Source organism: Gymnogyps californianus, chromosome 18 (assembly GCF_018139145.2).
Source record: "Gymnogyps californianus isolate 813 chromosome 18, ASM1813914v2, whole genome shotgun sequence".
In the NCBI taxonomy this organism is placed as follows: Eukaryota; Metazoa; Chordata; class Aves; order Accipitriformes; family Cathartidae; genus Gymnogyps; species Gymnogyps californianus.
The window spans coordinates 8,628,875-8,646,652 of NC_059488.1; the positions used below are offsets into that span (position 1 = coordinate 8,628,875).

General features: G+C 52.0%; 1 protein-coding gene across 1 annotated transcript; it reads left to right on the forward strand.

Moving 5' to 3' along the window:
• Positions 1-496: 496 nt before the first annotated feature.
• LOC127023542 (ly6/PLAUR domain-containing protein 1-like) lies at positions 497-2,331 on the forward strand. Its single transcript, XM_050907672.1, has 3 exons — positions 497-572; positions 1,806-1,946; positions 2,135-2,331. The coding sequence occupies exons 1-3, from the start codon at positions 497-499 to the stop codon at positions 2,329-2,331; spliced, it is 414 nt and encodes a 137-aa protein (XP_050763629.1).
• The last annotated feature ends 15,447 nt before the right edge of the window (positions 2,332-17,778 follow it).

Consider the following 17,778-nt stretch of genomic DNA (forward strand, 5'->3'; position numbering starts at 1 on the left):
AGGAGGGAAAAAAAAAAAAAAAAGTAAAAACACACATCTCCCCAAACCCCTTCTGCCTAATCCAACTGAATTAGAGGATTTCGAAGTGGATTTAAACTAAATCTTGATTAGGGAGAATTTCTCTCCAAGAGCTGCTGCACGGTAGTATTAATGGGAAGTGATCGCGGACAGAGGAAATAGGACAGAAATAACCGAGGGTAGCACATACACACTCACGTCTGTGCATGAACTGAAAGAATCGGAGAATTTCTCAAGAGGAAAAGGGAGAAATTAAGCATCGACATAACAAGACTGGGCACCACGGGGCTGGCCGGAGAAGCGGGGAGCGGCCAGATCTCTGCTGCACCCTTTATTCTGGTGGAGGGTTTTGCAGGTGAAAAGCAAGCGGCGTGTACGACCGGGGGAAAGAGCTGGGAGGAGAGGAGGTCTCTGCCCACTCCCCCAGACACCGGTGTTCATCCTCCAAGCCCCGGGCGGGCTCCGGGAGCTGACCCCCATGCTCTCAGGACACATGCCTGGAAGTGCCCATGGGATCCTCTCTCTGATAACGGTGGTGTTCGTCCTCCCAGAGGGTAAGTGCCGCTGTCGCCGGGGTGCGGAGTGTGCCCGTGCTTTGGAGTTATGGTGGTTCGCATCCTCCCCAAAGCCTGGTTGTTCAGGTGTGATTTATCCTCGGGATGAACTGGGGGCATTCCCGCCCCAAGCGATGTAGCTGCGTGTTGCCATGTGTTGGTGGTTTTTGGAAGGAGCTAATGTCATTACATTTAGTACAAAACAAAGGCGTGTGAGCGAGGAGCACGGGCCAGGAGCCGGGATCCCCTCAGCTCCCCTTCCCCGGTGCCACTGGGGCAGGGACGCCCCTCACAAGCCCGGCTGTGCAAGGGTGCTCACCCACCTCCCGAAAACCCCATGGGAGCAGACGAGTCCGGGCTTGGGAAGGGCTCTGGGTCGGCATTCAGAGGCAGGGAAAGGTAACGGCAACAGTAAGTGCAACCTGATCTCTGTTGCTGTCATTAATCAACACAGAGATCAGGTACTGCGTTTGCCTTAAACTCTGTGGATGATGTAAATTAATATCCTTTGAAGGCTTTTTTTTTTTAAGAAACCTGAGAAATGGCTTAATTCCCATTCTGGTCTAGGGCAAGCAATTCTCAGACACAGTCGCTGACCCTGCAGGGAAGGACTGAGCTGCCACCAATACAAGTGTGCAAAGCTCTGGGGACACACACCAACGCCACTGTCCCGGGCTCACAGGCATGTTGGCTCACAGTTGCTCTGAACAAGGATTTCCCTTCTGTTTCTGAGTTGTTTTGCCTCCCTCATAGACCCTGTGATAAAAGCAGGACCGCGTTCAGGGAGAAAAGCAAACCACGCCAATGAAACCATCCCTCCGGTGTGAATGCCTCCAACATAGGCGCCACTGAACCTGGAGGAATTTGGCGAAACAGGCAAAAGCTGTTCCCGAGAGCGGCCAAGCCCTGGCTCGGTGATGTCTGTGGTTGGGAGGTTTCACCTACGCTTTACAAACCCTGTTTCAAAGCTCCCTTGTTCCCACTATTTGATCCCAGCTCAAATCTGCGGCTAATCTCTGATTTTGCACTGACCTCTAGTGGGAGATGCTTTTACATTTTTTGGGCCCACTGGGTAAACAAGTGGCAGACAGCTTCGGGCTCTGACTCGGTGCTTAATGCTACTTGGCAAGGCAGAGTGCGCTGCAAAGCCATCGTTAGAGAGCAGCTAGGAAGGAGTTGAAGTATTTTCCCCCTGGAAAAAAACCAATTTTGTTTCATATGGTTCTTGTTTAGTGTCTGGACTCCAGTGTTATGGCTGCAACATCATCGTTGGCACCAAAAATGTGGACATGGGGTGCTCTAACCCAGAGGTGATCACCTGCTCCCACTCCCACCAGGGCTTCAAACACCGGTTCTGCATTAAGACAGAGAGCGGTGAGTCTGCCCGCAGGGGCCGGGGTGGCAGGGGGTGCCTGATTGAGCTGGTGATGCTTGCACCCCAAAGCAAAACTTGCAGCCTTCAAACGGGGCCTGGCCCTGGTGTAAGGCTGGCAGAGCATCACCCTCCATCCCGGCCGTCACCCTCCCCGTCCCTGACGTCCCGCACTGTGCTTGCTTTGCAGTGGTCCTGGGCATCCTGCTGACCAGCGGCTGTGCCACCTCCCGTCACTGCCAGCAGCAGGAGCTCCCGGGGGTCCGCATCCACTGCTGCGACACAGACCTCTGCAACGGCTCCCCCAGAGCCCCCCGGCCGCCCCCCGGCCTCGCTGGCGGCTGCCTCCTGCTGCCCTGCATCCTTGCTGCCCTGCTCCTCTCCTGAGCCCCCCAGGGCTGGGGGGGGGCCCATGGGACCCTCGGGGGGGGGGGGGGCTGGGAGCAGGGTTGCCCCCATCCCTGCTCTTACAGATGGGCAGGATGCCCTCCTCTCCCCTCTCCTCAATAAAAGGTGCCGAATGCTTTGCCCTGGAAAGGTTTCGGTGATGCCCCAGCGGCAGGGCTGCATCCCGGGGAGGATGGGGGACATTTCTCCGGGCTCGGCGGGCTGGGGGTATCCGCACTAGCTTGGGGCAGGGGGAGTGCAGGGCCAGGGGTACCCGCGGCCACCCGTGGGGACTCTGCCCACGTCCCCACGGGGCGCCGGGAGGGCGGCCGAGCCCGGCTCTTCCCACGAGAGGGCATCCTCGGCCCTCGCTCCGCCGCCCGGGAGCCCCGGCCCGCCCGGGTAGGGCTTCGGGGTGCAGGGATGGAGCACCCACGCAGTACAGCACCTCCAGCGGGGTCCCGTGGGATGGGTGGGCGATGGGGTGGGGAACAGGGTGCCCACGTGAAATGACCGTTTTTTTCAGACATTATCCCAACCAAAGAGGCCAAACGGGAGCTTTAACAGCAAAATCTCATCCCATACGGATCGGAGCCTAAGTGGCTTGTTCAGGGTCATCGCGGGGGTGTGTGGTGGAGCTAGGAATTAAATGCATATGTCTCAAGATCCAGCCTTGTGCTTTTATCACCAGGGAAACAGCATAAACCTCACTGGTGAGAAATGAATGAAATATTTTTATTCTGATTTTTTTTTCTATAGACAAAAAAAAATAGTGCAAAAGACCTTTTCCATGCAAAACATCAGCTTTTGATGACATTTATCAGATGTGTGTCAGAAAACAAGTCAAAACTCTACTAAAAATATTATCTGAGGCACCTTCCCAGCAAAAGCACCTTGGGGCTGATACAAAACATGTTCAGATTCTGAAGATTCAAAATAAAAGGAAATCAGAAAATAAATCCTGTAGAAATGACAAGAACAGCAACACTAACCAATTCCCCCTCTTTCCCCTTAAAATGTTCCTTATGATTTTTAGGGGAGCAAGAAACATTTCCTTGGCAGCTGGAGTTATTCCCACTACCGGTTATTTACCTGCCTGGATGAGTGCTGTGCTGAGCTTTTGCAACAAAATCTCCACAGCACCAGCCCGCGCCGATATAAATTCTGATATATTGGCTGAGGCTGGGGACGGGCTACCAGCAGAGGTGACAGAGCTGGTGGCCGGGGGTCCCGGTGTGGCATGGGCCACCTTGCCATCCGGCAGCATCTTGGGGAGAAGCGAGGGGCGAGGAGCTGCCGTGGTCCCCTCCATCACGGTCCCCTCTGCTGCGGTCCCCTGGCCGCCTGCATGCTGGTGATGCTGCTGGCCCCGCTCTGCCCCCCTTGCCCGGCTTGAGTCATCCATCTTGCGCTGTGTAAGAGGCCTGTTGCAATTAAGTAGGCTGAAGTGCTCCTGAACTCTTTAACCTTTGCCCTGGGATTGCTCCTTTTGCCCCGGGGCTGTGGATCAGCTCCATTGCACTCTCCAAACAGCGCCTGCTACTTAGCTGACATTTCTTTCTCCTGCTGGATCCTATTAGCACCCTGAGGTTGAAAATGCTACTTTGGAGTGTTGTAAGGAATGTGATTTATACTGGAAAGTAGCGGCAATCTATCTTTCCCTATACACACACTACACATGAGGCTGGAGAGCTAAATCCACATCGCCTGAACAAACAGCAACTGGGATAATTGTTGAGGAGGCTTCAGACACCTAGCAGGGAGAGAAGACTGGGTGGAATGGCACAAGCAGGGCAGGCACCGGGGCCAGGGGATGCCGGGCTCGGGGCAGGCAGCCAACAGTGGGGCTGCGCAGGAAACTTGCTCCTCATCGGGATCCCATCCCCACACCAGTGCAAACTGGTGCTGGATGCTGCTGGTTTCCAGGCAATGCTGAAGACCTGGCTGGGAGCCGCCTGCGCTGTTTGCAAGGGCTCTGGTCATAGGCTCCATCGTGTACTTCTTCACACTTTTCATTGCCTGTTGGTCTTGTGTCAAGGGAAGACCAAAGCTGAGCAGAATTTGCACTGGTTTGCCTGCATATGAGTACGTATCATAGATAACACAATATGCATGGGAGGCAGATGAAAATAAGAATTGAACGGTGCCTGAAGGAGGGCTGATTAGCCTTTATCAGATATGACACACTAACCACCGAGGCTCCTTGCTGGAATACCCGGTTAAAATCTCTGCAGTGTCAAATTTCATCCTCCTAAGCAAAGAGACACTTTCCATAGTGTTTGTGTGAATCTTCTGGATAAGCCCTGGAGACTGAAACCGTCTCAGCTTCATGTGGGCATTAAAAGTCCCACCCACATGTTTAAAAAAAGCCCCAAACCCAGAAACGCAAAAGCTGACATTTACTCTAAAATGTCTTCTTCCTGCATCGCTGCATGGTATCCCGTGTGAGCGGCGCTGCCTGCCTCCTCGCTGGTGCCGGATGCATTTCAGCAGGGCTGCGGGCATCCTCGTGGGCATTCACATGAATGGCCCAGCTGAAAGCCAAGAGATTATTTTGCACACGCAAAAGTGTGCGCACAAACATGCACACGGACACTAGCACAGTGTTTTCTGGGAGAAAAACCAACTACAACCCCCCCCCCAACCCTAAGCAGCCTCTGTGTCAAAAGCCCTTTTATAAAAGCCTCAGTAGCTGAAGAATTGCCATTGTTTCAGTCTCCAGTGAGTGCTAGTCTTAAAATATTTCCAGCTCAGAGCAGGCTTTGACATTCTGCCCAGACCCAGGAGAGGGAACAAACATGAGTTCAGAAATGTTTCTACAGGGCACAGATCCTTCTTCTTTTTGGAGAACCACGTTCAGCATCTCGCATCCTGTGGCTAACGTCCCCCAAAGTGGGGGATACGCCCCAAAGCACCCCCAGAAGCAGGGCAGTGGGGACTTCTTGGGGGCTCCTGGTAAGGCAGGGAGAGCTGGCCCGGCTTTCACGCCAAGGCGCCAGGGTTTACTTTTCGTGCTTTTACTCAGCCTTTCCCTCGCGAGCAGCAAAACCATTTTTTCTCCCCCAGAAATACGGCACTCCAGGCTGCTCTTTTTGCTTGAACGCCGATGGCTGTGCAGACTTAACTCCCCACCCCATTGGATGCCAGCAGATGTTCCAAAAGTGCAGGCTGTTTAGACCCTGGAAATCAAAGAAGACAGAAAGTATGCAGTGGTATTAATCTCCCTTAGCCTTTTTGGTGTGTTCACCAGTGATCCTGGGTGTGAGAGAGCACAAATTTGGGAGGAAGAAGCTCTCAATGCTTCACTCTCTCCATCGCTGCACGCAGGAAGGGCGTGTGAGGGACGGACCACGGCACACGCGCCCACCGCAGCATTTGCTTCCATGTGGTGGTGGGAGCTGGGGTAGGAGGACCTCGGGACAAGGCTGTCCCTGGGACTTGACTCACCGGGGAGTTGCAGCACAGCTCTTTGGCCAGCGTTCATGGTTTCTCACCCTTCCCCTTTCCATCATGTAAAATAAGGAGAGGAGCTGGCATGTAAGTTACCGGCTCAGCTACACTTCTGCAGGCCAAGGTCGTTCCCCACTTTCTTCCAAAAAAATTTTTGGCAGAAAAGTGCAGAAAACTGTCAGAGGTCTGCAGGCAATCGGGAACTCTCTGGCTGCCCTGGGGTCTGCGGGGTCTGCCTGCAGCGCTGATGCCCAGGCCTGCCTTGGGAGCGCTGCTGAGAGGCTGCGTGCTCCAGAGAGCACGAGCTAACGTGTGCTTATCTCCGCTGCGAGCACTCGTCATGTTGGATAAAGGGCAGTGTTTACCCAAGAACAATGTGGGGTTAAAATTTAGTAAGTCCTTGTGCAACTCTTTAGAGAGAGGCAGTGAGGACAAATAAACATCTCTTAAAATACAGTCAGTACTCAGGCTCGCTGTTTAATTCATTCTCTGGAAATGCATGTTGTTTATAGCCATTCATTGCAGGAGCTAGGAACAGCAGGGGTTTGATCCACTCCAAATTTCAGGCAAAATAATATGATCCTCGTTCTTCTCTTGTTTGTTCTTAGGAGAGAACACAAGGTCAAATCTTCACCTAGTGCAAAGTTTGGTCTAAACTACTGATTTTTTTATTTGAGAAAGTTTCTTCTCTGCTTACTCTTTCTCCCTCTCACCATGCCTTCCCCTCCCTCCAGCTAGCGAGCCTGGGAGGAGCCCAAGTTCCCAGAGGATTTGGGTTTCCTCTTTGAGTGATAAACGCTTCTGGGGGGAATCAAAGCTGGGTGGCCAAAACCAGAGGCTCCCGAGGTTGAAGGTTAGGATGTCTCGTATCTGCTCCCCTCCCATGGAGAGACAAGCAGGGGAGCAACCACGTGTGGGACATCCAGCTCCCTCCTCCCTGGGGCTGCCCACCCTGCCCCGGGGGATGCTGCAGTGGGCCCCGGCAGAGAAATCCCCCTTCTCTGGGAGCTGGTTCAGCTCCATCCGTTTCACAAAGCTGAGAGGGAACAGTGCCAGCCTTATTGACAGAAAACCATGAACTGGGTCACTTTGCCCATTCCCCTCCCAGCGCAGAGCTCTCCTCATGCACAGACAAACAGGGAGCTTATTGCTCAGGGGGATGTACAGGGCACGGCGTCGGTACTGGTCCAGGAGCTGCACGCAGGCTGGCTTTGCTCAGATGAGCCCAAAGCCTCAAAGAAATGCTCTTCATCTCTAGGATGAGAGCCTAACCTGCCCTCTGCCAAGGGCTGGGCATTGGGGGGGGTTGAATGGAGGGAGAAGGGGGGATCCTTGTTCATTTTAATAACCTCATGGCAGTGCCGGAGCCAGCGATGTGCCTGACCTACATACAGCCCAGAGCTGTCTGAACACAATTGATCCATTGGCAAGAGAGCGAACGCAGTGGTGGGGGGAGGACCTGCCCCGCTGTACCCAACTGGCATCATCCCCCCCGGTCAGCCGGGAGCCGGCGGCACTGTGGCCGTGTCACGGTGTCTCACAGCCGGGATGAAGCCACGTGGCAGCAGCTTGTCCTCCGTGCTGGGCACCACGTGCATCCTGCAGCCCCAGCATCCCTGCCCCGTACCCTCCACGCTCAACAGCCCCAGCACAGAGCAACCTGGACCCGTGGACATATATTTTGAGATGTTCTCCTACAGCAGACTTTCCTTTTGTGTAACTGGCTTCTGGTAGGGAAAGGTGTTGGTTTGTGTGTGCCCCTGGGCCACCTCTAAGTAATGCACACAAGGTTTTGGCCGCTATTAAGTCAAAAGGCATGCTCTTTGGCTCAGAAGCTAGATTCACATCTCCTTACAGAGCCTGCTAATGGATCATCAGTGGATTCGAGTGTCCTTCCTCCCCAGTTGTCTAGTTTATCCAGCCTGGCAACACACCCGTAAGCCTTTTCCTTCGACTCTGTTGTTTTAGCATCTTACACCCTTGGGCCACTCTCGCCGACCTCACAGGTTCTGCTGCGAAGGATGGATATTTCTGTCATAGTTTGCTCTTTTCTGTCCTTCAGCAGAGGTTGGTAGGCTGGCAGGAATATAACGGAAAACACAGGGAGGAAAGGGAAGACACTATGGTGCCAGGTGATTTTTTTTTTCCCAAGTCCCCAAATTCTCACTAATTAAGAGCTAGGGGGAATAAAAATACCATCTGGTGACACAGTGGGCATAATCCTGCAGTCTGCCTCTCCCCAGGCATGTGGACACAAATTCACTTGCCTGGCTGCTGGTGGCATTAGCCAGTGAGTGTCAATCTGGGGGAGGATGGATCAACACCCAGAGCGAGAGACTGCGGCGTGGGCAGCAGTGTGGAGGAGGATTGAGAGAGGTGGGTGATGGACAAGAGGATGTGCCCTCACAGTGGGTAACTCTTTTGGGACAAAAGCCAGGTCTTCTGGGTGTCGGTGCCATGGCCCTCCCCTTGGGTTATATCTTCACTATTAGTGCTACCTACATGGAGCAGCAGACTTTACCTCTGACGGTAATTACAGAGCTCGTTAAACACAGAAAACCAAACCCTGGTGCGGAATAAGGAAAAATAAGGCAAGTTAAAAGGTGGGCAGAGTCTGGAGTTGCCTCTTCCCGGCGGCATCGCTTTGCTCCTGGGAAAGCACCGTGCCAAGTTTCAGTTTTACACAGCAGAAATGAATCACAGCAAATTGCTGATGGAGCCTCTGCCGCCGTCAAACACCAACTGCTTCGGTATAAAGGGAAAGTGCTGCTGGCCCCCGCTCCTGCCGTCTGAGCGCAAGGCTGCTAATTAGTAAATAAGGGATAATCCGATCAATTAAATGCTCAGCCTGGAGGCTGGAGAGGAGGGCACACCGTGCGGGGTCGGTGCGGGGCTCGGGGCAGCTCTGGGTGTGCGGGGGGCTGGCGGGGGCTGGCGGGGGTATCTGCCACGGGATCCTCCTTGAAACCCAAGCAAGCGATGCCTCTCTCACTGAACAGTTCTCCCTCTCCGGTGAATGTGTGGTTAATTGGGATGCAGTGAATTTGGACTGTGGGATGGATGCTCAGTGTGTCCCATGCCCCCCAGGTACTCTGGGCTTTCCTCCGGTGGGCAGGCGCGATGCTGGGGGTGATGAACACAAGGCAGAGAGGTTTTTATACCCTGAGTGCATGGGCAGGCTCCATCCCTCCTCTGGCCATCCCTCCAGGGATGGAGGGGCTGGAGCCTGTCCAGACCGTGCCCTGTCCTCATCCCCTAAGTGATCCCAGTGTCACCACAGTGGGTAAATAGTGGCTGCCTGCACCCGTGGAGTCTGGCACCTCATCGGCGAGCGAGGCAAAGGCAAGCTGCAGGAATCGTTGACTTTTTCCAGACTTGCAAATTCAACCTCAGGAGAGCAGCAAAAGGAAATTAAATGCTCACTCGATGATGGCAAGTAGGGCTCTCCCGGGGCTTTGCAGCAGCCAGGGCGGCTCACCTGCAGAGCCCAGGGCAGGGGGACCCAGCCGTGGGTCCCAATCCTGCTGCCATCCCCATGTCAGCCCCCCGGCAGCCCTGTGCCCCCCGTGGCTCAGCCCTGCCCCAGCAGATCCCTCGTACAAGGGTTTTTCTGAGCATCCCTTGCTGCTTCCCCTCAGCCAGCTTCAGCACTATTAAAATGTTTTCCACCAACACCGATTTCAATTACATGTTTTTAAAAAGTCATTAAAGAGAATTCCCCATGAAATTATTTTTATTTCCCGCCTCTTCTCCCTGCCTTCCCGCCCCTCCGTCTACTTCCAAACTAATGAGATTAATTGAAAACTACAAACATTTTCCAAGGGCTGAAGGCAAATGCAATGTCAAACAAATGTAACGCTTCCTAAGCTGCGCAGGATCACATCGACCCTCCCTCTGGCTCGCCTGCTCAGAGCATCCGTCCCGACAAGGGGCTGCATTTTGCAGTCTCAGAGGGTGCTCAGGTTTTGAAACCTTTGATTTTTTTTTCCCTCCTTTGAGGAAGGAAGGAGAAAGTGCCTGAGGAATGAGAGCTGTCAGATGCAATAACGTGAAATCTTACTTTTGGCTGGCAGGCAGAGGGAGGGGGTCTCTCTGGCATGTGGCATTACTTGGGGAGGTTGAAACAGGGAAGCGGGGAGGAATATTAGAAAAGTTATTCTGCTTTCTCTCAGCCCCGCAGGTAGGAAAAGAAAAATAAAATCCCCCAAACCCAATAACGTGCAAACCAAACCCAACAATAGCCCTATTCACCTCCCAGGCTTTTATCCGCTCCCAGTGTTTGATTCCTCCCATCCCGGCGCTGGGTTAATCAATAGAACAAATCTCTGGCGTCGCACCTCTCCCGGCCCCCACTGGCTCCTCCAGGATTGATTAAAGCAAACAGCCATTTGCAGGGCTGCACGCCTCCGAACACAGCACACTTTTTCAGGCTCCCTTGCTACCGCCTGCTCAGGATAAATAAAGGAGAGGGAAGAATATCGGAGATTTGTTACTCGGTGGAGCAACTGCTCAGCGTCACCTTCCCTCTGGTGCTGCTTTAAGCAGGGCGAAGGAAAGCCTCAAATAAAGCCCCAAACCCTGCTGAATTACGTGGGATCATACATTTATACATATGTATACACACACAGCAGTGAGGAAGATGGCAACAATAGTTTTGGAATTGGAGAAAACAAATTTATTTACATGGAACATGCCCCCAAAGCCCAGTTTGTGCAAACACACGGGCACTGATGACGGCAGAGATAATTAAGGCTGCAGAATGGACTTACTCCTTTGCCATGACGACTTTAGCCTTACTTACAGCTCATATGTGCTGCCAGCCCCTCTCCTCGCAGGGGCATGGATGGATTTCGGCGGGACCACAGGGAAGATGCTGTGAGATGCCCGTGGAGGGTCTGGCGCGTCACCCCTTTGTAAGAGCGTGGGGTGCCTGGAACCGGAGGGTGCATAGAGAGCAACGAGCATCGGCCCGGCACCGGCACGGGCAGGGGACCAGGGCAGCCGTGGGATGACCTGCCCTGCTGCCGATGCAACAGCCAGGCCAAAAAAGACCGCGGCGGATCGAGTCCCCGACACCTTCTGACAAGTTAAAAACCTCCAGTTTATTAAAGATACATTCCTACGCTAATAAAAGACATGTTGTCTGGTGGTGGAGAGGCTGCAGGATGTTATGGTTGGAATGTTCCTTGGCCCTTGTGTAATTAAAAGCCCCACCAGCTGTGTATCTGCGAGAAGCTATTTCCCCCCCCACCCAGACAGACAGACTTGATGTTTTCTGTCATCTCCATGATGTCACCAGCTCCCCTTTGATGTGTGCCACCGAGGAACCACTGAGGCTTACGACTCCGGGGGGATATTTGTCTGAGTACTGCTCATTAGACGACCCAGTAGGATGGAGGCAAGATTAATTGCAGAAGGGAAGAGACCGATCCCTACATCCATATTCATTAGCGCATTAGGGCTTGGTGGCCACTGTGGTGGGCCAAATGCAAAAATAATAATAGGACGAAGTCACTTCCCTGAAGATTTCAATAATGGGACAAAAGGATGGATTGTTTTCCCCATTTCATGTGGGGAGGATGGAGACGCAGAGCAATTAAAGGCTTGCCTTAACATAATAAAGCAGACTATCCCACAAGGGGCGTGCAGTGGAGCCAGACCCAGAGCAGATCCCCCCGATCCCCCTTCTGTGCTTTCACATTTGTATAACACGATGAAACCACAAATTTGCAGTGGTTTCCTTATGCAAGTCATCCTCCTGGACTGGCTGGTGGCAAGTAACGTTGCAGGGGTGGCCAGGGGTACTTAAAGCAGCAATGCTGAATGCTGCCGCAGCCGGCAATGCCGGACCAGCCCTTGGGGTTTGTAGGGCATGAATGAACTGGGGTCTGAGCAAATGGCCTCAGGAACTCAGCCCTCCCTGTGCTGAGTCTTCTGACTCCACAGCATACAAACCAACCTCCTAAAATCACTGGAAAACACGTTGTTCCTATTCTTTTTCCGACACCCTCGTTCTCATCACCGTGTTACGTGCTGGAGACAAAAGGCTCTCCCACGGCACAGCTCGGATGCTCCCCGGGGACTCTTGGCCCCTCTCTAGTGACCTGGATTTTCCAGGGACAGAAAAAGCTGGAGGCAAAATCCTGCTTTTATAAAGGAACATATTTTATGCAAGCCCTCAGATGTGTCGTCTTTGGGCTCTGGGGGTCCGTGGAGGACAGCTGGAGCCCATCCTTCTGCCCAGGCTTGGTAGACCGTTACACTGGTGGCTTCTGAGTTGTTATTCTGAGTTAGGTGAAAAACAGCCCCACGACAGCAGAGAGGGCACAGCACAGGTTGTAGGAACAGTATGTCCTCTCTGCTCACACCCTGGCCGCTTGCTGGGGCAAATACCGGTCCCAAGCTTCCGAGTGAACATTTCTGCACGTATTTACCCTGCAAGCAGCCCAGAACTGGATTAAGATAAGGTGAGCGCTGTGACGATGTGGAAATGCCTGTCAGGCCTACAAACCTGCAGGGTGAATTAAGCAATCATGTTCCCAGGACATACATAAAAATAAGTAAAAAACACTATTAATCCATAGCAACAAAAGGAGATAGCATGGCAACAGCAGCAACTGCTGCAAAACAAAACAGTAACAAGAAGAGAGCAGGGGAGAGAGAAAATAAAGCCCTGCTCTGTCCTTCAGGGGTTTTTAAGGTAAAGTGGGATGTTGCATCCCAGGTCGGTGGGCGTCAGCGCATGGCCTGGGTGCTGATGCGAGGGGCTGGCTGCGTGGTCCTGCATCGACCTGTGCGCAGCTCTGCTCGGCTGCTGGGGTCCTGGAGGGTCCTGGGGTGCCTGGTTTGGCCTCCAGAGCTGGGAAGGGGCTGCAGCGAGGCAGTGGCCGTGGCACGGGGCGGTGGTGACGGCATTTCCCAGGCTGTCCTTAGGGCAGGTCTGAACTGCTGTGGTTTTCTGGGGGTACCTGAGCCTGTGCTCGGGCTGAGAAAGGTCCCAGCTCCTGATGGTCACCAGCAGAGCAGGGCTGGGAGCTGATGATACCAAACCCATCGTGGGGTTTTTTTTTTGGTAATTGCTGTTGAGAAAATTAAAACAACACATGGCCAGCACAGGAGGAAGAGTCCTCAACAGCAGCTCACAGTCACTTCACAAAGATAAGCTGCTCATGGCTGTTGGTACTGTAGAGGAAAAAGAGCCTTTTACTCCTTAGGACTGATGTGCCATGGACTTGCTGGATTAAATAACTGAGCCCATGAGCAGAACTGCTCCTCAGAGGCAGCCCTGCTGCGCTCCCACCCTCCAAAATGATGCTTTTGGCTCTGGTGAGGGCAAACCCCCCCAGGAAACAAAACTGGGATAAACTCAGCATCAAAACAAGGCTCAAACCCTGTTTTGAACCCAGGTAATGCTCTGCTGTGGGTGCGTAGGAAGAGCGTGATGGAAATAAGCCCTAATGGGTGTTAATTTGAAGTGGCAAGTTTGTGAGTCAGGCGGTGGGGTGCAGGGGGAGGAGTGGGCAGGCGGCACGATGCAGGGATGAGAAGTGTTGCTGCTTCTGCTGCGTGGTGAAAGGGGTTACGTACTCTTCTGGCATGGCAGGCCAGGCCGAGAGCACCGCAGCGACGTTGGGTGGGCTTGGGATTTGGAAGGAGAAAGGGAGCTGCATGGAGAGTAGAGAGGGGATTGCATAAAGCTGAGTTGCAGGCAATTTGGCTTTATCGGAACCCACGTTCAATGGATCGTTGTTAAAAGGAGGAGATTTTCCATGCTGTGAGAGCCAAAGCAAATACAGTGAAACTTAATTAAATACTTGCCTGCTAAAATAATAATTTTCTTATGAATTGAGGAAGGTGAAGTACAATGAGAGATGGACCTGATAAAGGAACAATGATTCTCCAGTGTGCCTGGCAGAAGTGCACAGGTAAAGAGCACAATAAAGCAGTTTTTTTGGTGGGGAAGGTTCTCCACTTTTTCCCTCACACAGATCCATGTGTAGGATGCCTTCCATGGCTCTGCTGGCTGCCGAAGCCCTCATGTACTGCTTGTCTCCATCACAAAACATGAACATACAATCCAGTGCTGCTCTACACAGTCAGCTCAAGGAATGGTATTGTCTGAATTACCAGCAGCGAATGGAAATACTAATGCTTGTCCAGAGGAAATAGAAGGAAGGGAGGGAAAAAAAAATCTGTGAATAACTGCAATTTTAATTCTGCTCTTGCTTGCCGGTGCTGGGGAGACGGGAGGCACCTCGTCTGGTGGGCCTGGGGCCACTTCTGCACTCCGAGAACTTGTTCAGTGGGGCTCTGGACAGAAAAAAATGTCAGCTGGAAGAAAGCCCTTCCAAATAAGAAGTGAATGGTAATATCATCATCATACAAAGAACCCGGGAGAATCGTTTCAAGAGGCAAAGCTGGAAAAAAAAGAAAAGAAGAGGTCTTGAACTGTGCACCTGCAGGACTGGCTGCCTGTGAGCGTGCGGAGCATGCCTTGCATGCGCGTGTGCGCTCCTGTGGCACAGCCGGAGCGCTTGCTCCCAGGTCTGCAAAAATTGCAGACTTAGAGGCCAGGCAGAGATTTCTTTTGAAAGCTAAAATGTTTTTTCTGTTTAGACAGCAAAAAATTAGGACGGACAGATGGCTTTCACCTTTAAAGGGCTCCTCCCCGGCAGCACACCGTGGCAGGACCGCTCCTGGCTCACCCCGCTCTGCCTCCGCTCCTCCAAGCCCTGGGGCTTCAGCATCTTTTAGCACCCCAGAAAAAGACGCTTTCCATCTCTCCCCGGGCTGTGATAGGCGTCAGGGCACCAATGTAACGTAGCAAAATGGGGAGAATAAGAAGCAATTTGGAGCTTTTCTCTTTTTTCAGTGGTTGGCTTCATCTCAGCACTGCCAGCTCCAGCCAGTGCGTTTGACTTCTTGGGTTTGACTCAGGGTTCGTGGGTTCAATACTTTTATGTCGAGGCCTCAAACCATGGGCGAAGGGTTAGGCCAAACCCCTGTTTTTCCATTATTTCAATAAATGTGATCATTTTAAGAAAGTTTGGTATTCTAGCCTCCTCCAAATGCAGATATTCTTTCTCTCTCTCAATGCCCCCCCCCCGAAACCAAAACACTGAATTTGAAGCCTACGTTACTAGGCATTGACTCTTTTAGATAAGTTGAACATTACCTCATGGCTGAAATTACAGAAATAAACCCGCTAATAAAACAGAAAGTAATAACTTCTACCCTCTTTGTCTTTCTATGGGAGTCAGGAATGGCTTAGTCTGTACAATAATTATACTGTATGCACGGCAAAAAAAGTTCTTGACTCCTGCCATTCCCAGCCCTTCCCCACCAAAGGGGGAAAAAAAAAAGTTGGCAATAAATTTAAAACAGTTTTATTTACCTTGAACTACTCAGCCAAGAATGCACATTATTTAGGGACTGGAATAAAAAGCCATTCACTCTAGTTCAATTGGCCATTTAGTTCAATTTGTGTGTGTTACTGCAGGTAATTACTATGGTAATAATGTACTGTAATCTGCGCTGATTTGGAACTTGTCCTGTTTCTGTATTAATAATAAGTGCCGTATATGTACTAATTACCAGTTTGTTACCATGGTTATTTGCGTAGATGCCATGTTAATGATACCCTGGAAACATAAAGCAATCACATTTTTGAATTAAATCTTTGTGGTCTCTTTAGTGCTAAAAGCCCAATTCACATAAAATAATGATGAAGAAAATGAGATCATCGTCGCTGACTTGCCAGCAAGCTGATTAGCTGCACTGCATAAATATACGATTTTACCATACTGAAAAATTAGAGCCTCCAAAACATTTTCCATGGTTGCTAAGTAACTTCCCAAAGATTACATCACTTACAGGAATACGCGGTGCCAAATCTGTCATGCACACATATTTATAGAGCATACAGTGTGGGGAATGTATGCTTGGCGGAGAGGGCTCCGGTGCTGCCATAGGTGTAAGCCGCTGGCTCCCTGCCAGAGGAGGGGGGTAAATAAACAGGCATCCCTCCCCTTTCCCGACAAACTCACACACATCCCCCTTACTCCTCGGAAGGAGCCAGGAGGCAATCCAGAGACATCTATTTGTTAGGATTATTTAAAGCCAGAAGGGACCTCTGCTGTCCCTCCTCTACAATAATTTCACGCTGCAAGTCCTGCACTGGCTTGTATCTCTTCTCCTCTTTAAATTGAACCGAGCAGCACATTTTGGGGGATGATTTGTTGGAAATGCATACTGGAAGGGACAGGGCTGGCTACCGCTGCCTCCTGGTCCGAGCGAGCACTGCTGTGTGTCACCACGTGCTGGGTACATGCTTGCGCAGGGCAGACGTCTCGAGGTTTTGCTGTGGGACGACGAACAGCGTTTGTCCCTGCAAAGCTTCTCCCCACAATCTGCCGTCCAACTTGTTCTGCAAACAACCTGCTATTCCCACGCAGCAGCTACCTTGCTGGCCATGCTGGATCTACATTACAATTAAAAATAGTTTATTGGCAACAAAACCATTCCCTTTTCCCTGATCGCACAGTAAACAATGGGTCCTTCCTACCCTAAAATTAATGGCAATTCTTTAACCAGATGACACTGGTGCAGGGGCTGGGGATGGGGAAACCTGGAACAGTGAAGCTATGTGTCCCTGCAGACAGCAAGGAATAAGGTAGGGAAAACTATAGGTCCCAACCCTATAGTAAAGTCTGATCCCTACTGCTGTGGGTGAAGCCCCATGGATCTGGAGCCCTTGCAGGTCCGTTGGGAGCAGCAAGACCCAGAGGCTGCGGGAGGCAGCGGGGTTTGGGCACCCTGCGTCAGCCGAAGGATGGAGCTGGGGGTCTCCTCTCTCGCTGGCAGGGTTTGTCCAGGAGGTGAACAAGGATGTGGGAAAGAGCATCCTGGTGGGTCTGCTGGAGAGAAACCGGGGTCCTGGACTGCGTGTACCTGGGAGGACCAACAGCCACTGCAATACCGGCCAAAAGCCCCGGGAAAATCACAACATCAGTTTGCCAAGTGAATTTGCCTGACCCTCGGCACGTCATGGAGGGGCTGGCTGAGGCACCCGCTGGAAGGTGCCCCCGGCTTTCACCCGGCGAGGAGCCGCTGGACCACGGCCGCAGTGGGAGTGGAGTTTCTCTCCGTTATCCTCCCTCCGCTTTGGCCCGAGGCCATCGCAGCATTTTCCTCCCTGCTCCTGCAAAACCCAGTCCCGCGCAGCGGATGTCATGTCATTCGAAAAGCTACTTAGTGCTCTTTATTATCTGGTCATTATTTTTCCACTGAAGCCTGAGATAAGCAAAGCATAAATCAAACCAGAACAGGAGCCACTTGGAGCAGGTAAAGAATGGAAAAGATTTTAATCAGCGAATCTGGGCAAGAAAAGCCAAAAGAGGGAGAGGGAGGGAGGAAAGGGGGGTGAGAAACAAAGAAAGGGAGAGAAACACCACTTGTTGTTTGTGGGATGAAGACAAATGTTTCCAAAGCCACATTTTCCACATGACTCCCAGTAAAAGCTCTTGGTTTGATTATTAATCGCAGGGCGGCCTCCATCCATCACTCCATCCCTCCATGCCTCCCGAGCTGTTTGATGTGCTACCCTCCGCTCTCCCATCCCGCATTCCCCACATCGAGCGGTTCTGACAGGGGAAAGCTCGGGAAGTTATTCCAATAAAGAAAATGCAATCAAATAAAGAGAGGAGGAAATAAATAAAACTATCAGGAAAGCTGCTGCTGCGTTGGATGGAACCCTGCCTCTCGAGGCTTCTGGAGAGCTGCTGACACTGGGACCGTCTTCTGAAATGGATGGACTTTGCCTCTTGCCTCATACATCTGTTTAATGACCTCTCCTTGCAGGCACTTGACATGTGATTTATGGGATATAAATTTTACCTCTTTGCTTCGGTGTTGCAATTGCTACGTTCTGCAAGGTGAGAGCACCTCACCCTGCCGGGATGCCGTGCTGGCTCCCTCGCCCCCCTGCTTGCCGAACTT

What these genes read in the sequence shown, in the direction of transcription:
- LOC127023542 (XM_050907672.1), top strand. Translation starts at nt 497, where the DNA reads ATGCTCTCAGGACACATGCCTGGAAGTGCCCATGGGATCCTCTCTCTG. An exon ending in GGTGTTCGTCCTCCCAGAGG is followed by an intron (nt 573 to 1,805) that starts GTAAGTGCCGCT and finishes GTTCTTGTTTAG; the next exon opens with TGTCTGGACTCCAGTGTTAT. An exon ending in CTGCATTAAGACAGAGAGCG is followed by an intron (nt 1,947 to 2,134) that starts GTGAGTCTGCCC and finishes CTTGCTTTGCAG; the next exon opens with TGGTCCTGGGCATCCTGCTG.